At 40.8% G+C, this 22,110-nt stretch overlaps 2 protein-coding genes across 3 annotated transcripts in view; one reads left to right on the top strand and one right to left on the bottom strand.

Annotated features, from left to right (window-relative positions):
• The window catches only part of spock2 (SPARC (osteonectin), cwcv and kazal like domains proteoglycan 2), a 38,109-nt gene extending 22,313 nt beyond the window's left edge, over nt 1–15,796 (top strand). The window contains exons 3-10 of the mRNA XM_072678037.1: nt 274–388; nt 3,508–3,613; nt 5,163–5,277; nt 6,530–6,649; nt 6,940–7,158; nt 10,940–11,002; nt 12,170–12,307; nt 13,376–15,796. Coding sequence (XP_072534138.1) covers nt 274–388; nt 3,508–3,613; nt 5,163–5,277; nt 6,530–6,649; nt 6,940–7,158; nt 10,940–11,002; nt 12,170–12,307; nt 13,376–13,521 — 1,022 coding nt within the window. The 3' untranslated portion in view covers nt 13,522–15,796. The remainder of the gene's footprint in view (nt 1–273; nt 389–3,507; nt 3,614–5,162; nt 5,278–6,529; nt 6,650–6,939; nt 7,159–10,939; nt 11,003–12,169; nt 12,308–13,375) is intronic.
• A 168-nt stretch (nt 15,797–15,964) lies between these two features.
• tysnd1 (trypsin like peroxisomal matrix peptidase 1) lies at nt 15,965–21,469 on the bottom strand. Of its 2 annotated transcripts, XM_072678035.1 has the most exons (4): nt 20,105–21,469; nt 19,866–19,996; nt 18,921–19,106; nt 15,965–18,376 (listed from the first exon to the last, which is right to left on the bottom strand). In XM_072678035.1, the coding sequence occupies exons 1-4, from the start codon at nt 21,148–21,150 to the stop codon at nt 18,174–18,176; spliced, it is 1,566 nt and encodes a 521-aa protein (XP_072534136.1). In that variant the 5' UTR covers nt 21,151–21,469; the 3' UTR covers nt 15,965–18,173. The 2 variants fall into 2 exon arrangements, with proteins under 2 accessions (XP_072534136.1, XP_072534137.1); XM_072678036.1 differs by lacking the exon at nt 18,921–19,106.
• Nucleotides 21,470–22,110: the final 641 nt, after the last annotated feature.

The raw sequence follows: 22,110 nt of genomic DNA, 5'->3' as shown, positions 1-22,110 counted from the left end.
TGGGTAGCAGCAGTGCATTGCTTTAGCTTTCTCTGCATTTCTCTAGAAACGAGTAGCTTGGAATTCTTTGTATAGAAATGACAGTAAGTAAACCATAAATGTATGTTTCTCTCTAATCTGTGGATTTTAAAGAAATACAGCTTTAAAGCACTATTGAAACACTGCTGACAGTTTATTAGCTGCTTTATAGAATGTTCCCTGACCAGCTGATTGGGTTCATTTCTGTTCTCCATGCTTGAAAACACAATGATAGTGTCTTTTGATCTTCTGCAGATCTGGACACTACTAAAGACCCCTGCCAGAAAGTGAAGTGCAGCCGACACAAGGTGTGTGTTGCCCAGGGCTACCAGCGTGCTGTGTGTGTGAACCGCAAGAAGCTGGAGTACAGGTGAGCTGAGCCTAGAGGGAAAGAACTCTCCTTCACTCTCTTATTCCTGGTCTTTCTGTTTTTCTTATGGTCTTTTTCGCTTTTCTTCCTCTTCTCCTTTCACTCCTCTCCTCTTTCTTGCTAGTCTTTCTCTTGATCTTTTACTTTTTTCTCTTTCTCTTCTCACTCTCTTTCTGACTCACATTTTCACCATCTCTTTTTTTCCTTCTTGCTCTTTCTCTCTGGCGCTTTTTTTCCTCTTAAAGTCTTCTCATTCTTGATCTTTTTATCACTCTTTTTCTTCTTATCTACGTCTCTCTCACTCTGTCTTGGTTGGTGATCATACACACAACAGATTTTGTGTTCAATCTAAAAGGAAGCAATCACAGATTGAATGTATGGGTTGTACCAGTAAGCTTAATGTTTAAGGGTGATTGCTGTGAAAGAAGTGACTTGAGCTCTGAATCTTTGAATTCCACATTCAGAGTTACGTTCATGCCTCTCAATAAAATTTGATGAAATATTTAATCTGGGTACAAAACCTTGCATCTTCCAAATGTAAATGTACAGGAGAGGTAAAAGCTTTTAATGTACAAGTATATTATCATAACTATTTGTACTGAACTAATTCCACCCAGTGCAAAATGCATATAGGGTTTTCAAATTGTATATATATATTTTTTTTTGTTAAAATCTGACAAAGTAAAGCTGAGCAATGCGAAGATGTTTAGCGCTGTGGCGAGTTTGCATAGTGTTCTGATATCATCAGTATTTATAGAAAACTTGCATGATGCAACTGTTGTGAATTGATTTTACAAATCCAGAAGAAGAGTGCCAGGAGACAGGAGGCAGAAAACAAAGATTCATTGTCAGTCAGTGTGCAGTCTAAAATCCCGTTTGACAAATAGTTCTGACACACAGGCTTATATACCATGTTCCTACCCCTAAAGCCACCTTTTTATCACATTTAAGAACAGATTGCATAGCAAACTGCTTTTCTTAAAGCCTCATGGCCCTGCACACTCCAACTCCACAGCACACACAATCCAAAGTCAAGTCAAGCCGGACCAAAATTTATGGGAAGTAATAGACATAAAGTTCTTAGTTTGCTGATGGAGAATTACATATAATTTCTTTCTCTGTTATCCTGCCTTCCCTCCCCCAGACTAAACAGAGATTTCAATTAGTTCTGCTTTTGTGTTTGACTTTGTTGTCCTGCTTCCCCAGCTAGATATTCTGATTCTGGTTCTGCTGCAGAGTTTAAATTTGTCCTTATTTGTTCATCTCAGTTAAAGGGGCAAAGCTGTCTTCCCCCTTACAGTGCAGTTTAAGGGGGCAACAAGTGACTGAACTTAATCTAGCAGTTGTTGTTGTGACCATGGATTCAAAATTTGTTCATCACCCCTGTTGTATCCTTTGCAACAACACAGACAGGAATGAGTCTGCAGGGAGCCTGAGCCCACTATGTACTGTATGTATGTGAATTATATCACATTAAAAATACTGTAAACCAAAAGAAATTCATTCAACTTAAATGTTGTATTCATGTTGTATCACCCAGCCACAATGTGAAGTTGTTTATCTGGAGAGATTATTCATTTGTTCAAATAACTCACAAGATTTAGAAACAAACAATACGCTGTGATGCTATGTCATTGTGTCCAAGACGTCCAGCACTAATAGTTACCATCCAGTGTCTAGTTTATCCAATCAATCCATCATTAAATTAAATCAAGTGAGCTGGAATTGAACATATCTATACAGTGTACATATATGAAAAAGGTGTCTCAGTGTCTTCACAACAGAAACTTATGAACTGTGTAACAATATAAAGGGCTGCCAGTCTTCTACTTTGGTCCCCTGGTAAACACCATGGATGCTGGACCTGTACTTAAATGCTCTAGATTCATATATCTTTCCTGTGATGACTCCTGTGTCCTTGAGCACAGCAAGTGTCCATGAGGCATGTTGCTCCCATTTCCCCCAGCGCTGCACTCAGTGGCCCTACTGTGTATAAATAAAGGTTAAAGTAAACCCTGATGTGTGAGTAAAAGTTCCACTGTAGATAGATGAAGACCTTTTGCGCAAAAACAGTTTTGCAGAACATATAGAGCAGTTCAACAGTCATTACAGCCAGCGCAACAAAACAGAAAAGGTACAACTGAAATATGAAATGGCAAAATAATATTACTTTGTGTGGCCTTGTTCTGTTGCTGTGTGGCTAAAACACTGTGTGTCTATAATCACAAGAGAAAGTCTGTCTTACCAAGCAGAAAACAGATAAATCCCTTTCTCCTGTGTCTTCACCAGCATGCTCCACACTGAAGGTGTGAAATAAAGTAGCTGGAGTGTATCCTGATAAGATTTTAGCCACATGCACTTACACTGCGCCTCCAGTTAGTCAGACTGAAATCTGATGATTGACCTAAAGACGCATAAAGTGACCAGGTGAAAACAGGGTCAATTCTTTTTATATATATATTTTAAGTTATTCTTTGATGTATGAATAGCAAGTGTGTCACTGTTTGGGGACACTTGCTACGGAGAACTTGTGGAAAACAAAATGATGAGCTCTGCTTTTATCGTCTGGTTTACGCCATGGCCTAAAGCTGCATAGCATAGCCTAGCCCAGCATGTACACTGTTACAAAAACTTTTGGATTTTTCTGTTGGCTGTTGCAGAAAGAGCACAAAGAGGTTGACACTTTCAGTGGTGCTTGCTTGAGTCTGTCCTTCTCCATACAAAATGCTTTACCTGGTCGCCCTAGCATTCGCTCTTAGTCTTTAGTGTAGCTTCCAGATTCTTGCGAAGTAGCTGTTGCGTTTAACCTTGAAAGGTGTTCACTAGTGGGCTGGATGTATGTGCATTTTAGTGGTGTAAGTAAAATGTGTCAAGAGTGTTAAGTAGCAGTTTTGGGGTTTAGGATTTGGCTAAATTGAATACCCAATGAAATTGTTGCGTATGGTCCTTGAAAAGACCATGTTGCAATGTTGCCACATGGGAAAATGGAATTAAGAATGTAAATAGAATATAAATGTCATTTATTTAGTGGATCTCCTGCTTGTCAGACATCAGAAAGACGTGGCTTTTGAGGTGCCTGTTGAGTTTTGGGAGAGCCGTAATGAATGTGTTTTTCACAGGCTGAAGGACCCAGCATCAGGACAGCAGGAGAACAGCTGCAAGCCCTGCCCTATGTCTGCTTCTGGGCCTGTGTGCGGTTCTGATGGACATAATTACGCTTCTCAGGTACAGCACAGCTGCTGAGTCTGTTTCATTATGCACACCCTTTATCTGACTCTTTTCATAGTATTTAATTTAATAATCGTTTAATATTATTATTTGTAAAAACCCATCACAATGCACACTATTGAAGCGTATTAGGGTCACAACCTACAGTTAGGTAATAAAATCTGTAAATGTGGTGGTGTGCTTTTTTCCATATGCATGATTTTCTGTGCCCTTTACTTAAACAACAAATAATGACGCCAAATGTTTTCATCTGGGTTCTTATGTTTCCCTCTGCGACTCGCCTATGAATCAGCATGTACAGTGACACTGTGCCTCTTTGTTATTGGCCTGCTGCTAGAGGTTATCCATTTATGGTGGCCTCTGAGGTTCACAGAAGCTAAAGATAAATAGCCCGGAGGGATTCCCATCAAGGGCTGAGTGGATGATCAGCCTGTTCAGGCAGAGAGGTAGAAAGGTAGAAAGGGAAAGAGATTTATATATTGTGGGTTAGATCTTTTTCTGACCTTGTTAAGATGCTGAGGTCCTGAAGTGAAATAAGGCTTCACAGTAGCTTCGTTTGGATGGTGATGTGTCACAGCAATGAGTCATCTTCTTGCTTGCGGTCACCTTTATAAATATTTGATCTGTATCAGGACTATAACTCACACCCCGCCACTCAAAGGAATTACACATTATGCAGTGCCACAGGACAGTGGTCAGCTGCTGCTGTAGATTATCGTATTCTATCTGTGTGTGTGTATGTGTACTTATTTTTGTATATTTTCAAAGAAAAGAATATGCCGTGAAATGTCAGAAAACAGGAGTAATCTACACTGTCAGGACCAAAAATATGGTCCAGTCAACCAAAACTGATCACTGGGTACTGAGGGTAAGATTAGAGTTAGGTTTACAATGTTTGCACCTGTAAGAGAAACAAAACTTTACATTTTTACACCATTTTTTACTTTACGTCTTACATGTTAATGCTTTTTTTTTTAACTGGATTGCTTAGCACCATTGTGGTGAGTTTAGCCTCTGCAGCTCCCCCTCTGTTTCAGTTCTACAGTAGGTGCAGACTGTGTAGCTCAGTTTTAGACTACTACATCACATCACAAGATGCAAATCAGTTGCCCAATGTTAACAACCCCTGATGACCAATACATGCTGTAGCCAATCCATTGGATATCAAAGTAACATGATGTAGCATTTTCCCTTAAAATAGCAGCTTTATAATCATTTTGATGCTTTACTGTAATACTGTAATAGGGAGATTAACCGTCCCTATTATTCCCACTCAGCATGAGCATGACGGATTCTGCAACATGTAACTCTGGGAAAGCAGGCATGGGACCGCTCACGAGAACTGTTTAACACTGTGTAACCCAAGTCATATTCACTCAGCTTGTCCTGAAATGCATATATACATGTATGAAGTGTGTCTTTTATGGGTGGTTTAAAAAGCCCATTGTCCAAGGTCTCCCCTGAAACAGGAGGAGTATATATTTCTAACACTATGCCCTGACATTGTATAAAAACAAATGCATGTGTGTGCATGTGTTTGCCTCAGTGTAAGCTGGAGCAGCAGGCGTGTCTCACGGGGAAGGAGCTGAGTGTGAAATGTGCTGGTCCCTGCCCATGTTCTCCCACAGCTGCGCCTAGCACAGAGACAGACAGCAAACACGGTACGTAGCCGTCTCAATCAACACACAACTACTACAGACACAGCCACTACTGCTGCTACTCCTGAAATGCCCTACATTAGGGCTCTACAACAACACTTAAACCACTCTGTGAATCATTTATTACTGCACCTGCAAGGGGTAGTGCTTTCCTGCCAGCTGAGTCTGCTGCGGGTCAGGTGTTTTCAGGAGCAGCTCACCGTAGTACTGTTTTGCTATTAGCCATTCACTGAACTCGCGGGGCAGATTTACTCTGTTGCTTCCCAAGAGCCCTATTTGCATAAGTCATGGCACACAGGGACTCCTATCTAGTCCAAATGCTTGTGGTTTGCAATTAAAAATTGACCTACTTTCGCAAAGCAAATACATGAAACACCATTGGAGAATAATACATTCACCCATTGGTCAGACAAATGAATCACCTGGTATTGGTCATCATTGTCTACCCATTTTCACCCTGAGAGTTCCCCCTTGGTCAGCATGTATAATTTTTGTGTTTTATATGGCTTCTAACACTGTAACATATTCTTTTTGGCAAGCAACAATTGACTCAGCCTTGCCCTGAGAATAGAAAGAGTGGGTTTATCTTCATTGCTCTTAGGTGCCTTTTTTGCTAAATTACTGGCTGTCTCTGGATATTTTGCAACACCACCTTACCCTACATTCTGCAAAGTGATTGGTACTCAGTATTAATGAGTGAATAAGTGTGATTGGTGCACGCCCCTAATAAGGTCACATATATGTCACATGTATAGTTTATTGTACAGTAAATGTATCAGCCCATTATCATTAAATACATACATGACACACTGATGATAAAGAATGCTTGTGTTTGGAGATGTGCCTCTGGGCATTTTTCTTCTCTGACATGCCTCTGTGAGCTCACAGTTCTCCCTGGCTTTATTGATTTATCAACAGTACACTGTTTATCTCTCTTACTGTCTCTATTTATCTCTCTCTCTCTCTCTCTCTCTCTCTCTCTCTCTCTCTCTCCCTGGGATATAACTCTGCCCTTGATAAGATGTGTCTAGGGGTGCATAGTTAATACTGGTCAAATTGGTGGGCAAATCACTACTTCTATTACTACTACTATGTTTTTTTTTCTCTTATTTTGACTCTAATCTTACCTAAGCTTCTTTCTCCTCACTTTCTCTATGCAACTTCTTTTATTTTTCATCTTTACATCTCCGTTTTATTTCATTACATTCCGACCCCTCTCTTACTCTTTTACCCTCTCTGTTTATATGCACCCCAGAGAGCTGCACCGGCCAGGACCTGGCAGATTTGGGGGATCGCCTGCGGGACTGGTTCCAGCTGCTCCAGGGCAACGCCAAGCAGAACAGCACGAGCAAGCCTGCAGCCAGCTCTGCATCAAGTGAGGCCCCACAGCTCTGGGCTGTCTGCTCAGCCAGCGCTTTCATGCTGAACAATGTCACAGCAATGGGCTTTTGCACAGGCTGCCTAAACCCACAATTCACTGATGAAAAGCATACAACACAATTAGCATCATATGTCAGACTGTTTGCAAAGCTTCTAAATCATTTTAGTTGTGCTAAATCTTGTTGCCTATTTGAAGTATTTACTATTAATCATCACTTTGCACCAGTTGCTTTGAATATACAAATCACAGAGATTTTGAGTTTAATTGTATTTTTCTCTGTACAGTTTTGGACCGCACTCTAGTGGCAACCTGTAAGGACTCCATCGGATGGATGTTTTCTAAGCTGGACACTAATAGTGACCTATATCTGGACCAGGCTGAGCTAGCTGCTATTAATTTGGACAAGTATGAAGTGTGTATTCGGCCTTTCTTCAACTCATGTGATTCCTATCGTGATGGCAAAGTATCAACTGCTGAATGGTGCCTCTGCTTCTGGAGAGAGAGTAAGTTATAACTTACAACTTTTAGCATGTAAAATAATCAACCTTTCTATTTTTTTTTCCAAAAAAAGAAATAAACATATACGGCCCTGGACCCATACGTGGGACCTTCAGTTATTGACTCTCATACCTACAGTCTTTAAAATAAAAGTATTTAAATGGTGGATCTCAGAAGAACCACTTTTCCATAAAGGACCACGTTTGAGATGAATGTGAAGAACATGTCTGTAAATGGTACCCAAAGTGGTTCATATATGTCATTGTTTAAAGAACATTTTGAAGCATCTTTATTTTTGTGAATATTGTGTGTATATATATCTCCATTTTTAGTTTTCTCCATTGTTTGAACCTTGGACCTGCCCTGTACACTGTGCACGTAAAACAGGGTACGTTTTACTGATGGCTGACAGTGGTTCATTTAGTACACTGTGCACGCAAAACAGGGTACGTTTTACTGATGGCTGACAGTGGTTCATTTAGTGTTGTGTTTAAACCCAGACTGCTAGATAGCAGTGTTGTACTCTGTCCTCAGACCCCACTGTTCTGACGGCATAAAGAGTTAACTTTTCTTTTACTCAGATTTTATGCAGATGTTTTTATACTACACTAATGTTGGATGAACAAACCAATAGAAATGCTCTAAATTACTTTATATTGACTTCTATTCAGAGCTAATAGTCACCAGTTTTTCATTGGACAGCGACGATATAACTTACATATCAGTCATAAAAGATACCAAATCATTTATTGTAGCTTCTGAATAACATGTCTTAAGGATAACGAGTGAATAATAAGCCTGCAATTAATTCTTCAGTAGTTCTAATACAGCGTACTGTTGAGTTAATAGTAGGCCTACGTTTAGGTTGTAGATGCTACAATTACAGAAGCACGCTAAGATGCTGTAGAACTTTTCTGGAGTTCATTTTATCTGAGTTAATAAGTGCCAGGTTGCCTGCGCTGCTCTTGGCCCAGCTACTCAGGGGCATGGCCCTCACTGTGTTCAGCTCAGCTCTAAGAGGGCGACAGAAGGGGGACACATGGCAGGGAAGCAGCGCCAGTACTGCTCAGCAGTCTGATGGAGATACAGCCCACTGGCTTTTAAGGTTGAGCAACTAATTGTGTTTGAGGAAGAGATTTGAATGCCAGCAATGTTTTGAACTCGAGCACATAAGTGTATGCAAGAGCCTGATGAATATTTTAATGTAGTGCGTTAGAAGAGCAAGGACATGGTATCTTCTTAAGACTTTCCTTTTTGCATACTAGTTTCTGCAGAGGGCTTAGTGCAGTACTATACAGAAAAATCACCATGATTAGTTTTAGTTTTTACATAATTTGAAAGCTCTCCTCTATGGATTCTTCCAAAGCAGATGTTGCTAAAGCCCAAAACAACACTCCCTAGAAAGTGATAAAAATGTGTGCTGCAGAAAATACATTTTGGTGATGACATTTTATCCACAAATACAGTATGTCATTACAAAGACAAACTGACCACATTCAGGCTGTTTGTTATGTCAGATACTGATATGAATCCATGTACTGATATGAATCCATCTTCTATAAGCACTAGCTGTGACCCAGAACTATACACTAGAACTATACAGTACGTAGATAAAGAGTTCAACAGAACTATGGGTGTGAAGGCCTATTCGTACAGGATTAGTTTTGTATGAGGAGGTAGAGTAATGTAACTTTACTACAGGGCGTCTCTAAACTTTATCACCGATTCACACACCTCAGCAGAAATTCAGCTGAGATGGGAGCAGCTATTTGATTTACACACTGTATTACAGGATGATAACCAATCTTATAACCTACTTAGAGAAATAGTGTATTTTTTTTTTTATAAGCAACCACATGTACATAACACATATATAAGATGTAGGCTACGCTACACAATGACTTGCCTAAAGCTGCCATATGTGGTGCGCCTCTAAGGAGTCCTTTGACTTGTCTTCTGGATTTATTTGTGTTTCCTAAAAACCTGACCTGAGGTATCTGTGCCAAGCACGACAGAACTAAATGCGTCCTTGAGCACCTCCATATTTCACAAAAAACTCCTTTTCCAAAAGATATGATGGAATATTTACCCACATGTTGATTCACACAGGATTAATATAACTTGAGCTTATTCCACGTTTTACAGAAGGTCCATAAAAATGACTGATATGGCATATTTGGATGGGTCTAAAACCACTGAGAAGCTCGGGTAATAATTGGATTATTGCACCTTCCTGTGTAAGAGTAATCCCATCTGAATAGGGCTTAAGAGAATTGATATATCAGAGTACTGTAATATTATTTTTTGCAATACTGTTGGGCATAGTTTTTTTAAAAAGGTTACATGCAAAAACTGGTGGCAGACAGTGGTTCATTTTGTTTAAACTCAGCTAGAGAAAGTACTGAGAGCAGCAACCCATCAATGTGAAAAGAGTAGTAAAGTGTCTCTGGGCTCATCCCTTGCACTGGCAGTACTCATTCAGTCTGCACTGGATTCGGCTTAATTGGTTTTCTAAATATAATCAGAGACTGAGAGTGGAATTTAACCATATGTGAGATGTTTGGATTACAGTAATCCAAAGCTGTCATCTCCTTCAAACACACTTTGGCTAGAGAGATCATGAGAGCAAGAGATGAGACAGAGAGAGACATGCTCTGTGTTGACCTTGCCTGGTTTGGTGGTGCACAAGGAGAGTGATTCAATTTGTTTAACCAGAGGACAGAGAGTTATCCCTCCGTTTCTACTCTCTGTGTTTCTGATGAGATCTTTATCCACTGATTACAGAGGCGGGTGTGATTGAGCAACTGTACATGTAGTGTAAGTGTGGGTGGAGGTATTTTATTTCTGTGAATGAGTGGATGTGAGCAGGGCATTATGTATATTGTTAACAGTGTGTGGATCATGTGCCTTTTGTGTGAGTGTGTATAGTCTACAGTAAATCACTTTTAGTAGATTTCTTTTCCTCTGTGTATGTGTGTGTGTGTGTGTGTGTGGGCACGCCTGTGCCATGGAGAAGGCATATGTTCCACCCTGCAACACAAGAATGGCACAGAGCAAAATCTCGGCACCACACACACACACACACACACACACACACACACAAACACTAGACCAGCTTTGCTCTTGTTTTATGTGATTCTGGCCAAGCACTCTCATCTCTCCCGGGGCGGACGCAGTTGCTTTTGGCCTGTCACACTTTGTCTTTTTCGCGTATTTTCCCCAGCGGAGGGGAAATGGCCATCACAGGGCAAAAACAACATCACTGTTGGTTGTTGACAGCCTGCTCAGCCTGGAACACTCTGGGACTGTAACCAGACGGCCGACCAGGCAGAAACGCGCCACACGTGTAAAGAGTTGTCCAGCATTGTCCTTGCATGAGCTTTGGAAATTGATTGGCCTGGTGGGCTATATGTTATCCTGTCAAAATAGTTTATTTTGAAAAGGTTTCTCTGATTCAGTGTGATTATCTGATTCAGATTCAGATAACCCTAAATGACCTTAATTTGCTGGTTACTAAAACACTGCAAATTAGACAAATACACAAAAAATCTAAAACTAAATAAAATAGAATATGTATTTCATACATTGGTAGTTAAATGGAATTACAACAACCCATCTATTCCTTTGCGAAATGGAATGTGCTGGAGCATGATTTGATAGAGTGGCTGCAGTGGGAGTTGCATGGCATAATGCTGGTTTGATTAGGGGCTGCTGGAGGAACTGAGGGTTTGGCTGGAAGAGATTAGAGCTGCTTCCTTCTAATGCTCTGATTGTTTTGCTCCTCAGAGCCCCCCTGCCTGGCTGAGCTAGAGAGGATCCAAATGCAGGAGGGAGCCAAGAAGAAGCTGGGTATGTATGAATGCTTGAGGTGTGTATGTGTGGGGAGGGGGAGCAAACCCTGGAGAGCAGGAGTCAGGCAGAGGGAGGACAGTGAGCTCAGGTTAAAGTGTGCAGGACAGATTTAGAGATCAGGCCCTAGCTCCAACATAAATAGAACAAATGCTAATGAGTAGGGATGCTGAAGGTTGAAGATCCAACTGATTTTCAGGTGAAAATCAATTTTATAATAATATTAAATACCAAAATTAAGTTTTAGGGATATTTAGTATGGTGTTTTATTGCGTATATTCCATTAGTGTGTTAACATATCTACAACAAATAACTCTAAATTGTAGCAAAATAGTCCAATCAAATCCAATTTAACTGATGTGTAAGTGAATGAAATCATTGTAAAGTCAAATAATTAAGCCTTACTAAAGAGACATGAAATAATCAGGAAGAAAAAAATCTAAGCAGAAGAGCAAGCGAGCATTAGATGCAGACAGAGAGAGGTAAAAGTCAGGCGAAAGATGAACTGATCAAACATCAGAGGTGGTGCTGGAGGAGTTTCATTAAGCAGATGACAAGCACGAGGCTGGGATTAGCTGCTAATCAGGCGTAAGGATTAGAGTGGAGCGGAGCTGGCTGCTGGCCGTGGGCAGCGCTGCATGTTTGGCTGTGCCGCCCCCAGGACTCTCCAAGGACATGCTGCAGCTACAGCGGCCAACCAGAGCTGGCCAAGCACGCGCTTGCCCCCTGATGCCTCACCGCAAGCTGCCATAATCGGCGCGGCGCAGATCCGTTCTTTCCTGCACCTCCAGCTGACATTAAACACAGCCAATTCTTGGACATGACCTTGAAACCTGCCTGTGAATGTGAGCAAGTGACGATGTGTTGCTGGCAGAATATATTCTGAATGTATTCATATATGCAGTGAGCATAGCACTTTATTACTGTATGAACAGCCATTACATATCGTAATCAGTTTCCAAAGCCCCTTTCAAGGTTGTTTCTCGGATGCCGAAATGAAGGCTGTCATTCGACTCCACTACATGACTTATTGCTGGCAGTACGCGGACCGCTGTGCAATCTCATCCATGGCGCAGTGCTCATTTGATATTTCTGATTCATGCAGGACATGAAATTGAATGTAAAACATGCATGTCGAACTGAAAGCGTATGCGTTTGCCATGTTAGGTGCCTTCATTCCCAGCTGTGATGAGGACGGCTATTATAGGAAGCTGCAGTGCGACCAAAGTAGGGGGGAGTGCTGGTGCGTAGACCAGCATGGAGGAGAGCTAATGGGCTCCAGAATCCATGGCAACCCTGACTGTGGTAAGTGCACACACTTGCAGACACAAACACACACACACAGATAGACAGACACACACAAATATACACACACACAGGAAGGACAAGGCCCCCATTGTTGCGAGGGCTTAGATCCACAAAAACATCAGTCACTCCTCTGACAGAAGACCAAGTGTTACATTCATTAGACCAGGTTCATTTCCATTCCAAAAGAGCAGTTGTCTCACTGAAATAAAGGTCTGCAAGATGAATTACTACTGGCTGTGCCGGACCTGCAGGTGATAACAACAAATCCCCAGACTAGACTTAAAATAGCCCTTCAAAAGACCAATGTCAAAGTCAAAGCGCTTTTTTGTGGGGCCTGAGCAAGTATTTGAGGTAGCATTTGGCTTTCATCATGATGAGATATGATGTATGTCCAAATGTTTGTGGACAGCCCTTTTAGTGAAGTTCCACGTATTGCTGACACAGACATGCAAATGCACAGTCCCTATAGAAAAGAATTGGCAATAGAGTACGACTCTCTGGAACAGATAAACGTAAACCTATTGGCCCCATGCCTAATGCCTGGCGTGGGCTAAAGGGGTATAAAGTCCCCCCAGCATTTAGCTGTGGAGGAGTGGAACTATGTTTTCTGGAATAATGGTGCTCATCCAGTACAAGGTGGGGTGGTGATCATCCAACATCCTCCCCATACTAACGCTCTGCTCGCTGCAATCCTCACAGCAGTGCTCTAAAATCTAGTAGAAACCCTCTAGTAGAGACAGTTACTCCAACAAAAGGATAAACTCTTTTTAATACTCTTAATTTAAGATAAAACAATAAATGAGGTGTCCCAATACTTTTGTATATAGTATATATTTGAACCATGACATTTTGAGCTGCTTTCTGATTCTCGTCAGTTGTCAAAGCCAGAATGCTCGTTTGCTCCTCGACACAGCCCAAATAATCATTTTGCTGTCTTCAGAAAACTGCCGTTTGCTGCCGTTGTGTGAACACTGAAACTATGTTTTTTATGGGATATAAATAGCAACCAACATCTTCAAGAAATGTTCTGAGATGTCTGATAGTGACCTTCTCTGTCTCTTCCAGATGAGGTGGCTGGTTACTCAGGCGATTTCGGCAGCGCGGTGGGCTGGGAGGATGAGGAGGAGAAAGAAACAGAAGACAACGGTGAAGAGGCTGAAGAAGAGGAGGGGGAGGTGGGGGAAGTGGATGATGGTGGATACATCTGGTAGACCACATCAAAATGGCTGCATGGTCAAATATAGCTTTCCTCTGACCATTGGTGCAGAGGCAGCTCCATCTCTTGCTGACACAAAACGGTGGAACCTGGAGGGTTGGACATCTTTATACTGCACTCCGAACAGCATTGACTTGGGGGGAGGGGTGGTTGGTTAGTGATAGCTGTAGTGAAATTATGGGTTTGGGAAAGAGTTCAAATAACGGTACTATAAATACTTGTGACACATCTTTTTTGTTGTATGTGCAAGAGTGTGCTCTCCTGATAAAGTCTATAGCATCAGCGATCACAAGCTCAACTCTAGAAGCTCGATAAATGGACAGACGTTTCCTTCTCAGACAAACTGGAGCTTAGCCCATGCTGTACAGTGCTTCATCTCATCTGTGACTTTGGACTTGTTATGCAAGAAGCATAACAGCTAAATACACACATTTACCGCTATGTATTTGGAAATGGTACATTTTAGCCTCCGAGTTTTAGGGTAGCCTACAGATCTGACTAATAAAACTGCAAGCGAAATAAGGTGGGAACGCTTCAAGCCTAATACGTTAAGCCGAATTGGTTTGGATTTATGGATTTTCCATTTGTCATTAGTGTATCCCATCAAGACCAACGTGAACTGGGGTCTGGTCACTTCGAACCATCTGTATGATAATTCCTTGGCCTTTGAAGTGCACATCAATTAATTATCCCCATGTAGCTTTGCTAGTTAGGCCACAGCAGATACAGAGCTCACTAGAACGGGAGCCAAAAGCTAGAGCCAAAATTACCCTCGAAGCTGCAGCCACATTTCTGCCGTCCTGGTTACCGAGACATTATCTGGCCACCAAAAGCCTCTGCATATCAATTCATAGAACAGCAGAACACGGCCTTTAAGTAACGATCTCTTATTGGCAAGTGACACTTTTGATGCCATTAAATATTTTATTAATCTGGCCAGTAGGTCTGAGTGAATGGTATGGCCTTAATATCCTTTAATTTCAATGTTTTTTTCAGGTGAACCAGTTCTTTAAAAGGCACCTATTAAACTACTGAAACTGGATATACTAAAGCATATTTTACTGTAAATTCCGTTTTGACACAAAACAACTCTGAACTCTCTCCGATCCTTTCAAATCCGTTCTCCAGTTTCAGATTTCTCTCATAATGGAATCTGCTTAAACTGAAGTAGTTTAAGCTGAAATGCATTACCTCTGATGTCACTATGAATACACGTATGAATACTAGTGTGGAGAATAAGATTTGCAACCTGACAATACTCCCACCCGCAGACACCCAGAGGGACCAGTCTGTCTTTACATCCGTCTGCTAAACAGATCCACCCATCATCTACGGTGAAATATGAGTCTACTGTAATGTTACTAGGTGTAAATATTTCTGCTGCGAGGGTTTATAGTCTTGGTTTACAGCGAAAACAAAAGTCCATTCATGTACCACACTCTCGCAGTAAGACATTCTTGGTATAAACGCTGTTTCCGTGTTTCTGGGACAGAAATGTGTCTTTGCAGATTTCGGGATGACTGTGGTGTTGGTTCATCTAGAAATCATCATGCACCAGTGATTTCATGCATACAAAAATACTTGAGGCATTTGCAGTAAACACTGTGCAATTAGTGTCGCCCTTTCAAACAATGATGCCATACTTAGACATCCCCCGTGAGAGCCCAGCTCTGAAGAATGCCTTTCTCTGTCTCTGCTCACCACGAAGGACATTAGGGTTGCACGTAATACTTTACATGCAGAGCGAGTACACTTAAGTGAGTATGCATTATAGATTTTATCTGGTATGATAATACATTCAGATAGACCCATGCTGGAAGTTCTGAACAAGATCAGGAGAATGCATCCTATTCGATGCGTTTTCTAATCTCAGAAATAAAATACTCTCAGCACTATGGTGTAATTCACTTGTCTTCTTTTGTGACATTAGTTTATGAAGAACCCCTGATAAGATGTTGGTTTCAGTTAGATGAAAGCTCCTTCTAATTACAGAGTCTATCACTATAGTCTGATTGTGAGATCATTGTTTTCATGATGTCTTACAGCAGTGTATAGAAGTGTGCCACATCTGATGCTCTTCAATGGGGATTAGCTAGCCTATGATTGTATTGACCTATCAACACCATCATTGTAAATACTTTGATTATAAAGACGGAGTGTATTTGCCCTGGCAGTTGATATTTGCATTTAGTTGCATGTTTCTTTGTCCAGAATTGTCTTCTTTTGCCTCAGTATGATTATGATTAAAGGCATTGGGCCCACGTACTGGATTCTTTTGGAGTCTTAATCATTCGGTGTGCCTGAGCATGAATCTCTGTGATGCCATGGTGGACACTCAAGCTAGCATTCACTAACTACTAACGTGCTAATTTAATTCCAACATTAAAGACACTAATGTTTATGTTTCTTGCAGAAGGGGCAAACAAAGCAGGGAGAAGTTGAAACAACTGTAAACTTTTAATGTTGCACAGTTACAATGTGTGAAGACAAAAGCCCATAAACAGTGCAGACGTACACAGAGGGGAAAATGACACTGTGACATACAAGTGTCTCCACTTAGACAACTTGACATCCAGTCAAGATTATAAACAGTCTGTCTGGTTAAAATGGCAAATATAGGTAAGTAATTGTTTGTTATGTGCAAAGGCTTTACCTCAATTTACTTTGTTTCAGATAGTTTTGTACAGCAGAAATTAAAATATGAGACTGATGCCCATGAACAGGCACATGCCTTGGAGACTTTCACATTATTGCTTCAGTGTCTGCACACATTCCATGATTGAAAACAAAATATCACATAAAAAATATATATATATATAATTTCATATATACATGCAGTTGGCATATTACTGGCTAACTGGCTTTTAAAGATACCCAAATACAAAGAACTAAAGTGTCTTTAATTCCCTCAACTGCTTTCCACAGTCCCACAAGAAGCCACCTTTTCTGCCGTATAATCTGCTTCTCTCTAGTAATAAGGTCAGGCCTCAGTGATGTTGTTGCATTTACTTGATATATAATAAACTTGATCTATCAAAGCCAAATATGTGTTATGGTAGAGGTAAACACCTTAGGAAAACACCTAAATAGGAATACATTGAACAGCCACAACATTAGTACCACCTGCCAACAGATCTGATCATTCGGGGCATGGAATCCATAACACCTCTGAAGATGCCCTGTGGTATCTGGATTTAGCAGCAGATCCTTTAGGTCTCGTAAATTGGTGGAGGTGGGGCTTCCATGAGCATCAATAGGCCTTAGGTGTCCATGACCCTGTCACCAGTTCACAGGTGGTTCCTTTCTTGAAGTGCTTTTGGTAGGTACTGACCACTGCATACTGGGAACACCCCACAAGACCTGCCTGGTGTTTTGGAGATCCAGTTCTGATCCAGCCGTCTAGCCATCATAATTTGACCTTTGTCAAAGTGGCTCAAATAATTATGCTTGCCCGTATTTTAACACATCATCTCCAAGAACTGACTGTTTAGTTGCTGCCTAATATATCCCACTCCCTGACAGATGCAGTAGATGCAGATAATCAAGGTTTTCCCTTCACCTGTCAGTGGTACTAATGTTATGGTTGATTGATGTGTCACCCGTGTTATCATGATCAATGTTTGTGAAAGAAAAAAAACAATCCAAACTGCACTCTAAATGAGCTCAAACAAATAGACGGAAAAATCATGATCACTGTATGACTGTTAATAAACATATAACAAACTGCAAAAGAAACAGAATAAATTACTACTAATTTTAATATACACCAATGATTACTGCTCATATTAACGTCCCTCACCCAAATTAAGTCATCTTTTATTCATTTAGGGCATGTGGGGGGGGGGGGGGGGGGGGGGGGGGTTTGTTTGTTTGTTTTTGCTCCTCTAATGTTTAACCCAAGTCAGCACTCATGTTCATTTGAATAAACGTGGAAGCTCATAGTAAGCTCTGACTCCACACATTGTTAGGTTTCACTTTCTCCAATGATGTGTGTGTGCTGCAAAGTGGTGGCAAATTTAAGCCAGTGAAAAGACTAACCAACCATTCCGCTAGCAGGCACCTGCAGGGAATAGGATGCACAAAACACTGGAACAGTGCACTTTTTCAGAATGTAATACAGTGCAACTATGGCTTGATACAACCCTGATGGATTTTTCTTTTCGATACAGAACTGACAAGAAGATCATTTACTAATCTGTCAAAATGACTGGCATAATCAATGCATGCCTTATTAAAATCATTAACTCATTTATTGGATTAAAGAATAGAATAAGTATTTTTCGGGTGTCCCGAGTGGTGCAGCCTTGCTTTTAAAGGCTGCCAGTTGGATTCCTGATGATGCCATAGCCATTCATGGCCAGTAGTCTTCCTCGGCTGTCCAGTTACATTGCATCAGTGGCAGTTGTGGTGCGGTGGCTGCCTTTGTGTAATTTGGAGGGAGCGCATGCTAGCATTTACCCTCCCAGCATGGGTAGCATTGTGTGATTAAGGGAAGACCTAGCTTGTGGGAGAGATTTGAAACGACTAAATTGGAGTTTGTTTCCTGTTCTATTCATCCAGTAGATTCTGCCTTCAGTCTCCAAAAGTAGAGCAGTATGTCTGTGAATGCTGCAGTGGGCATTTCTATATGAATGTAAAAGAAAGCATTCAGAGCTTACTCTGCGGAATCTGAAGTCTCCACACTCTCCTAACATCATCTTCTGCACTGTCCAAGGCCTGAAACACAGCACCATTTCCAGTCTGGGAAAAGCATTCCAGTAGTGGCTCCAAAACAGACACTGGAATGCTGAAGTTTAAGTGGGGATACGTAACCTTTGCTGCAAAGTCTCTTGTATTACTGGACACAATACCTGGATAAAAGCAAAAACATTTATGAGTGATAAGTTGATCTGACTTAATTTGAGACATAGAATATAAATACAGATTTCTACATTTTAAAATACTTAAGTAAACTTTTATTAGGCTCAGTGTAAAAGAGATTAAATATGCTCTATATGTCTTGTTTCATAAAACCTGCTGTAAGCAATAAACTTTGGACATATATTAATATTAATGATGAAAATAAACATAATTTATGCAAAGTGCCAAATCATTTCTTTTTTTGTATGAAAAATGATGGCAATGATTTGATGGGTCAGGCTTAAAATGGTTAAACTTGGACCTGTTTAAAGGTTGAGCATGTTGGGCATTTTTTCTAGACTTTACCTTTTGCCCAATTTTATAATGGTCAAATGACGCCCTCTACTGAGCAGTCAGTATACAGGTAATTTAATGCCATGTGTCACAGATGTATTCATAGATGAATTGTGCAATGAATTTGAAACCTTTTAAATTTGCTAAATTTGTTAGAGACTAAATTTGAGACTATTTCATTCAACTGAAAATGCAAGTTACCTAACAATTCCCCAGTGTTGGCACGAATAACAGCACCACCACTGGCTCCACACTGCACTGCACATGTGGTCTGTAGCATCACTGGCTTGTTTTTTCTAGTGATGACTCTGGACAAAATCCCTGAGGTCAGTGAGGGGCCACATGTTTTACCTAAAGCGCCGTAACCCAATACAACCACATCCTCACCTGCAGACAGACAGAATTAAGCAGATATTTTATGCTGTGAGCAAAACTTAACAATATAAATCACTTTTTCATGAAAGGTACAATATATAAATAATCTTTAGAATGCTAAATATTTTGTTTTCATTCAGAGCTCTTTCTTTTTCTCATGAATACTGTTAAGCATGTCTGTGAAACCTAGTGTTAAGTTTTACAAGTAGAGCTGCATAATGTAAAGGTAAATGGGTAGAAACTAAAGTCACACATGCACGTAGGCAATTTAACAGTAATGACACAGAGAGGAGTTAAATGAGAACACTAAAATGAAGTGCTACTGTGTTAAGATCACTTCAATTTTGATACAATTCTGTGTCAGATTGAATATATTTTGTAGCAGTAAGGCAGAATAGAAAAACATAGAAAAACATGACTGCATACTGGCAGTGTTCTAAATGTTTTACTGTTCATAAAAATTGCTTATTATTTGAGTAAAGTTTAAAAATTGTGAATTATTCAATCAGGACGAATGCCTGTCACATAAACTAAAGTGAGACACATTTTGGCAAATGATCCAAAAGACTAAAACAAAATAACACTGAAAGGTAAAGTGGAGAGGTTGTGTGCGAAATGGGATGGTGCTAATAGGAATTCCAATTGCAAAAGCCTACAAGCAGACTTAACTCAACAAACTTAACTAAGCGTTTTACAGACAAGATCGTCTTTAATGTGATGCTCCCTCAACCATATAAGAATCTTTGATTCACATCAATTACACCAGCTTACCAGGGATAAATCTGGTGCCTAATTGTGGTGATACAACATCTGAAAGGGGCTCCTGGAGCTCCACCACAGCAACATCATATGGAGACGAAGTCTTTGAAGAGTACAGTACCCGACCACTCACTGTACGAAGCCTTAGGAAAGAAAAGCAAATGTATTTATAGGCATGTGTGTCTGCTTGGAACAGCATCACTCATTCCACAAAGTTTATATTTGAGTAAAAAAAGGATGTGTGTAACTACCTCTTATTGGCATTGAGTCTAACATGGAGAAATGCTTTCCCATCAACCACATGTCTGCAGGTTAAAACTAGACGTGGGTTTAGCAGAATTCCAGAACCCCACAGCTGGCCACTGTCAACCACAGCCACTGTGGGGTATCTTCCATTGGTGAGCTTTTGGCTTGTACTGGGTGATACATGCGGGATGTCAATGTATGAGTGTGTTGCGAGTTCTCTCAGTGATTGATGAGAAGTTACAGCCTGTAGTATGCATTTCAAAATTAAGTGAAAAGAACACACTATAGCCAGACCAATCCATTCATTCGACTTCCAGCACAGCGGGGAACTGATGAGACCCACAAGATGTGGTGTGTCTCCAACACTGACGAAGAGGCCTCCTCCTTCAGTGCCAGGCAGACAGCGGGCATCGGTCAAGATCATTGCACACTCCTCCCCTGCCAGATTACTGACAATGCCTTTGCTCAGGGTGCTCATGAAGAGATCTGGACAGAAGGAACCAAAAGGAGATCCACACGCAAGGACAGAATGGCCCTTTCTGAGGGCTGTACTCTTGACCCAAGGTATGGTATCATCTAGGGTACTTGTAACCAAGCCAGGTATTTTCAGGACTGCAAACCAACTTAGAAAAACGGAGTCAAAGGTAATGTCAGCATCTTCATCGCCGCTGTAGAAGTTCCACTTTTCTGTTTCTATGAATATTTTTTGAAAAGCCCTCTGAAACTCCAAACAGTTCACCATCAACAGGAGCTCAGCCCTTTGATGCAGTCTAGGGTGTCCATTCTTTACGTTCGAGTTTGCGGTCACATCTGGACGGTCTATGGAAACTCGCATGTTGTTGCTAAAGCTGTTAGCATGCAGTATTGATGGGTTTTGATTAATGCATTCTTTGTGGATTAAAAAAGGAGAAAACACCGTACCGCTGCACAGCACGATCAGACCAGACTGCTCGTTTAAAACGACTCCGCTACAGCTCACTGGATGTCGCTGCTCCTGGCTGGAGCTGCTCTCGGACACAGTGACAACACAGCAGGTCTTTTCCACTGACATTTTCACTAGTAAACACTGCGCTGTCAACTGAAAGGCCGGACAATACAGACTTTGAGGTCCTTTGTGCTTCTGTTGTGGTTCGGAGGTCTGTTCTGTTTTACACGACTCGTTTGGAGCAGTACAACCACGGTACGATGACCTTTCACCCCTTTGAGTAATGAATAAACTTTGCTCCCAGAAAGAAAACGGCGAGAACAGTAACAAAAGACCTGACAGACGGCATGTAGCACTACGTCCAGGAGCTCCAGTTGATTCAGCTCAGATTACTTTAAACATCCACTTCTGAAAGCGGAGTATAAACTCCTCAGGTTTTGTTGTCATTCGTTCAGATCACGCGTCATTGTGGAGCTGTAACCCCATTGGCTCATCGGCATTTGGCACATACTAGTACCACGCTTCTTCATTGGAGCACAGAGGAAGACAAAAAAGAAACGTTTCAAATTAAAGGCGAATACTATATTCGCCAAATATAATATTCATAAGACGTTCAAAAATATTCTTTTTTAATGTTACCGATAAAATTAGAACCTGAGCATCCATCTAATTTTTTTTTAAAGACTTTACGTAATCTCAAGACTGATTATGAACACTCATGAATACATTCCAGCTTACTTATTATTTTTATTTTAGGTTTTTTTTCTGGTTTGTGTTATTTTTGTTTGTTAGTTTGATTGTTTTATGATGTTTTTGTCTGTGTCGTTCCCCTTGCAAATGGAAATTTCCTCAGACCGATTATACAGACCGATAATCCAACAGTGAGTAACACTGCAGCAAAATCTGTAACTTTATAACATGAAGGGTATAAATCGAGGTCAACACTCACACACTGTTATTAATATTAAATATTGTGGGTGGCCCCTACACCGCAATATTAGCAGTGCTGATAATATTGTAAGTAGTGCGGTCAACGAAACATGTTAACGCACACGATTCATCTGCAAACGTGCATTAACCTTTTTT

Source organism: Salminus brasiliensis, chromosome 4, assembly GCF_030463535.1.
Source record: "Salminus brasiliensis chromosome 4, fSalBra1.hap2, whole genome shotgun sequence".
Classification (NCBI taxonomy): Eukaryota; Metazoa; Chordata; class Actinopteri; order Characiformes; family Bryconidae; genus Salminus; species Salminus brasiliensis.
Note: the sequence above shows the minus strand (reverse complement) of the source record. Positions and strands in the feature narration are given on the sequence as shown.

What these genes read in the sequence shown, in the direction of transcription:
- tysnd1 (XM_072678035.1), bottom strand. Translation starts at nt 21,150, where the DNA reads ATGTCAGTGGAAAAGACCTGCTGTGTTGTCACTGTGTCCGAGAGCAGC. An exon ending in AGACTCAATGCCAATAAGAG is followed by an intron (nt 19,997 to 20,104) that starts GTAGTTACACAC and finishes TTCTTTCCTAAG; the next exon opens with GCTTCGTACAGTGAGTGGTC. An exon ending in CAACACTGGGGAATTGTTAG is followed by an intron (nt 18,377 to 18,920) that starts GTAACTTGCATT and finishes GCTTTTATCCAG; the next exon opens with GTATTGTGTCCAGTAATACA.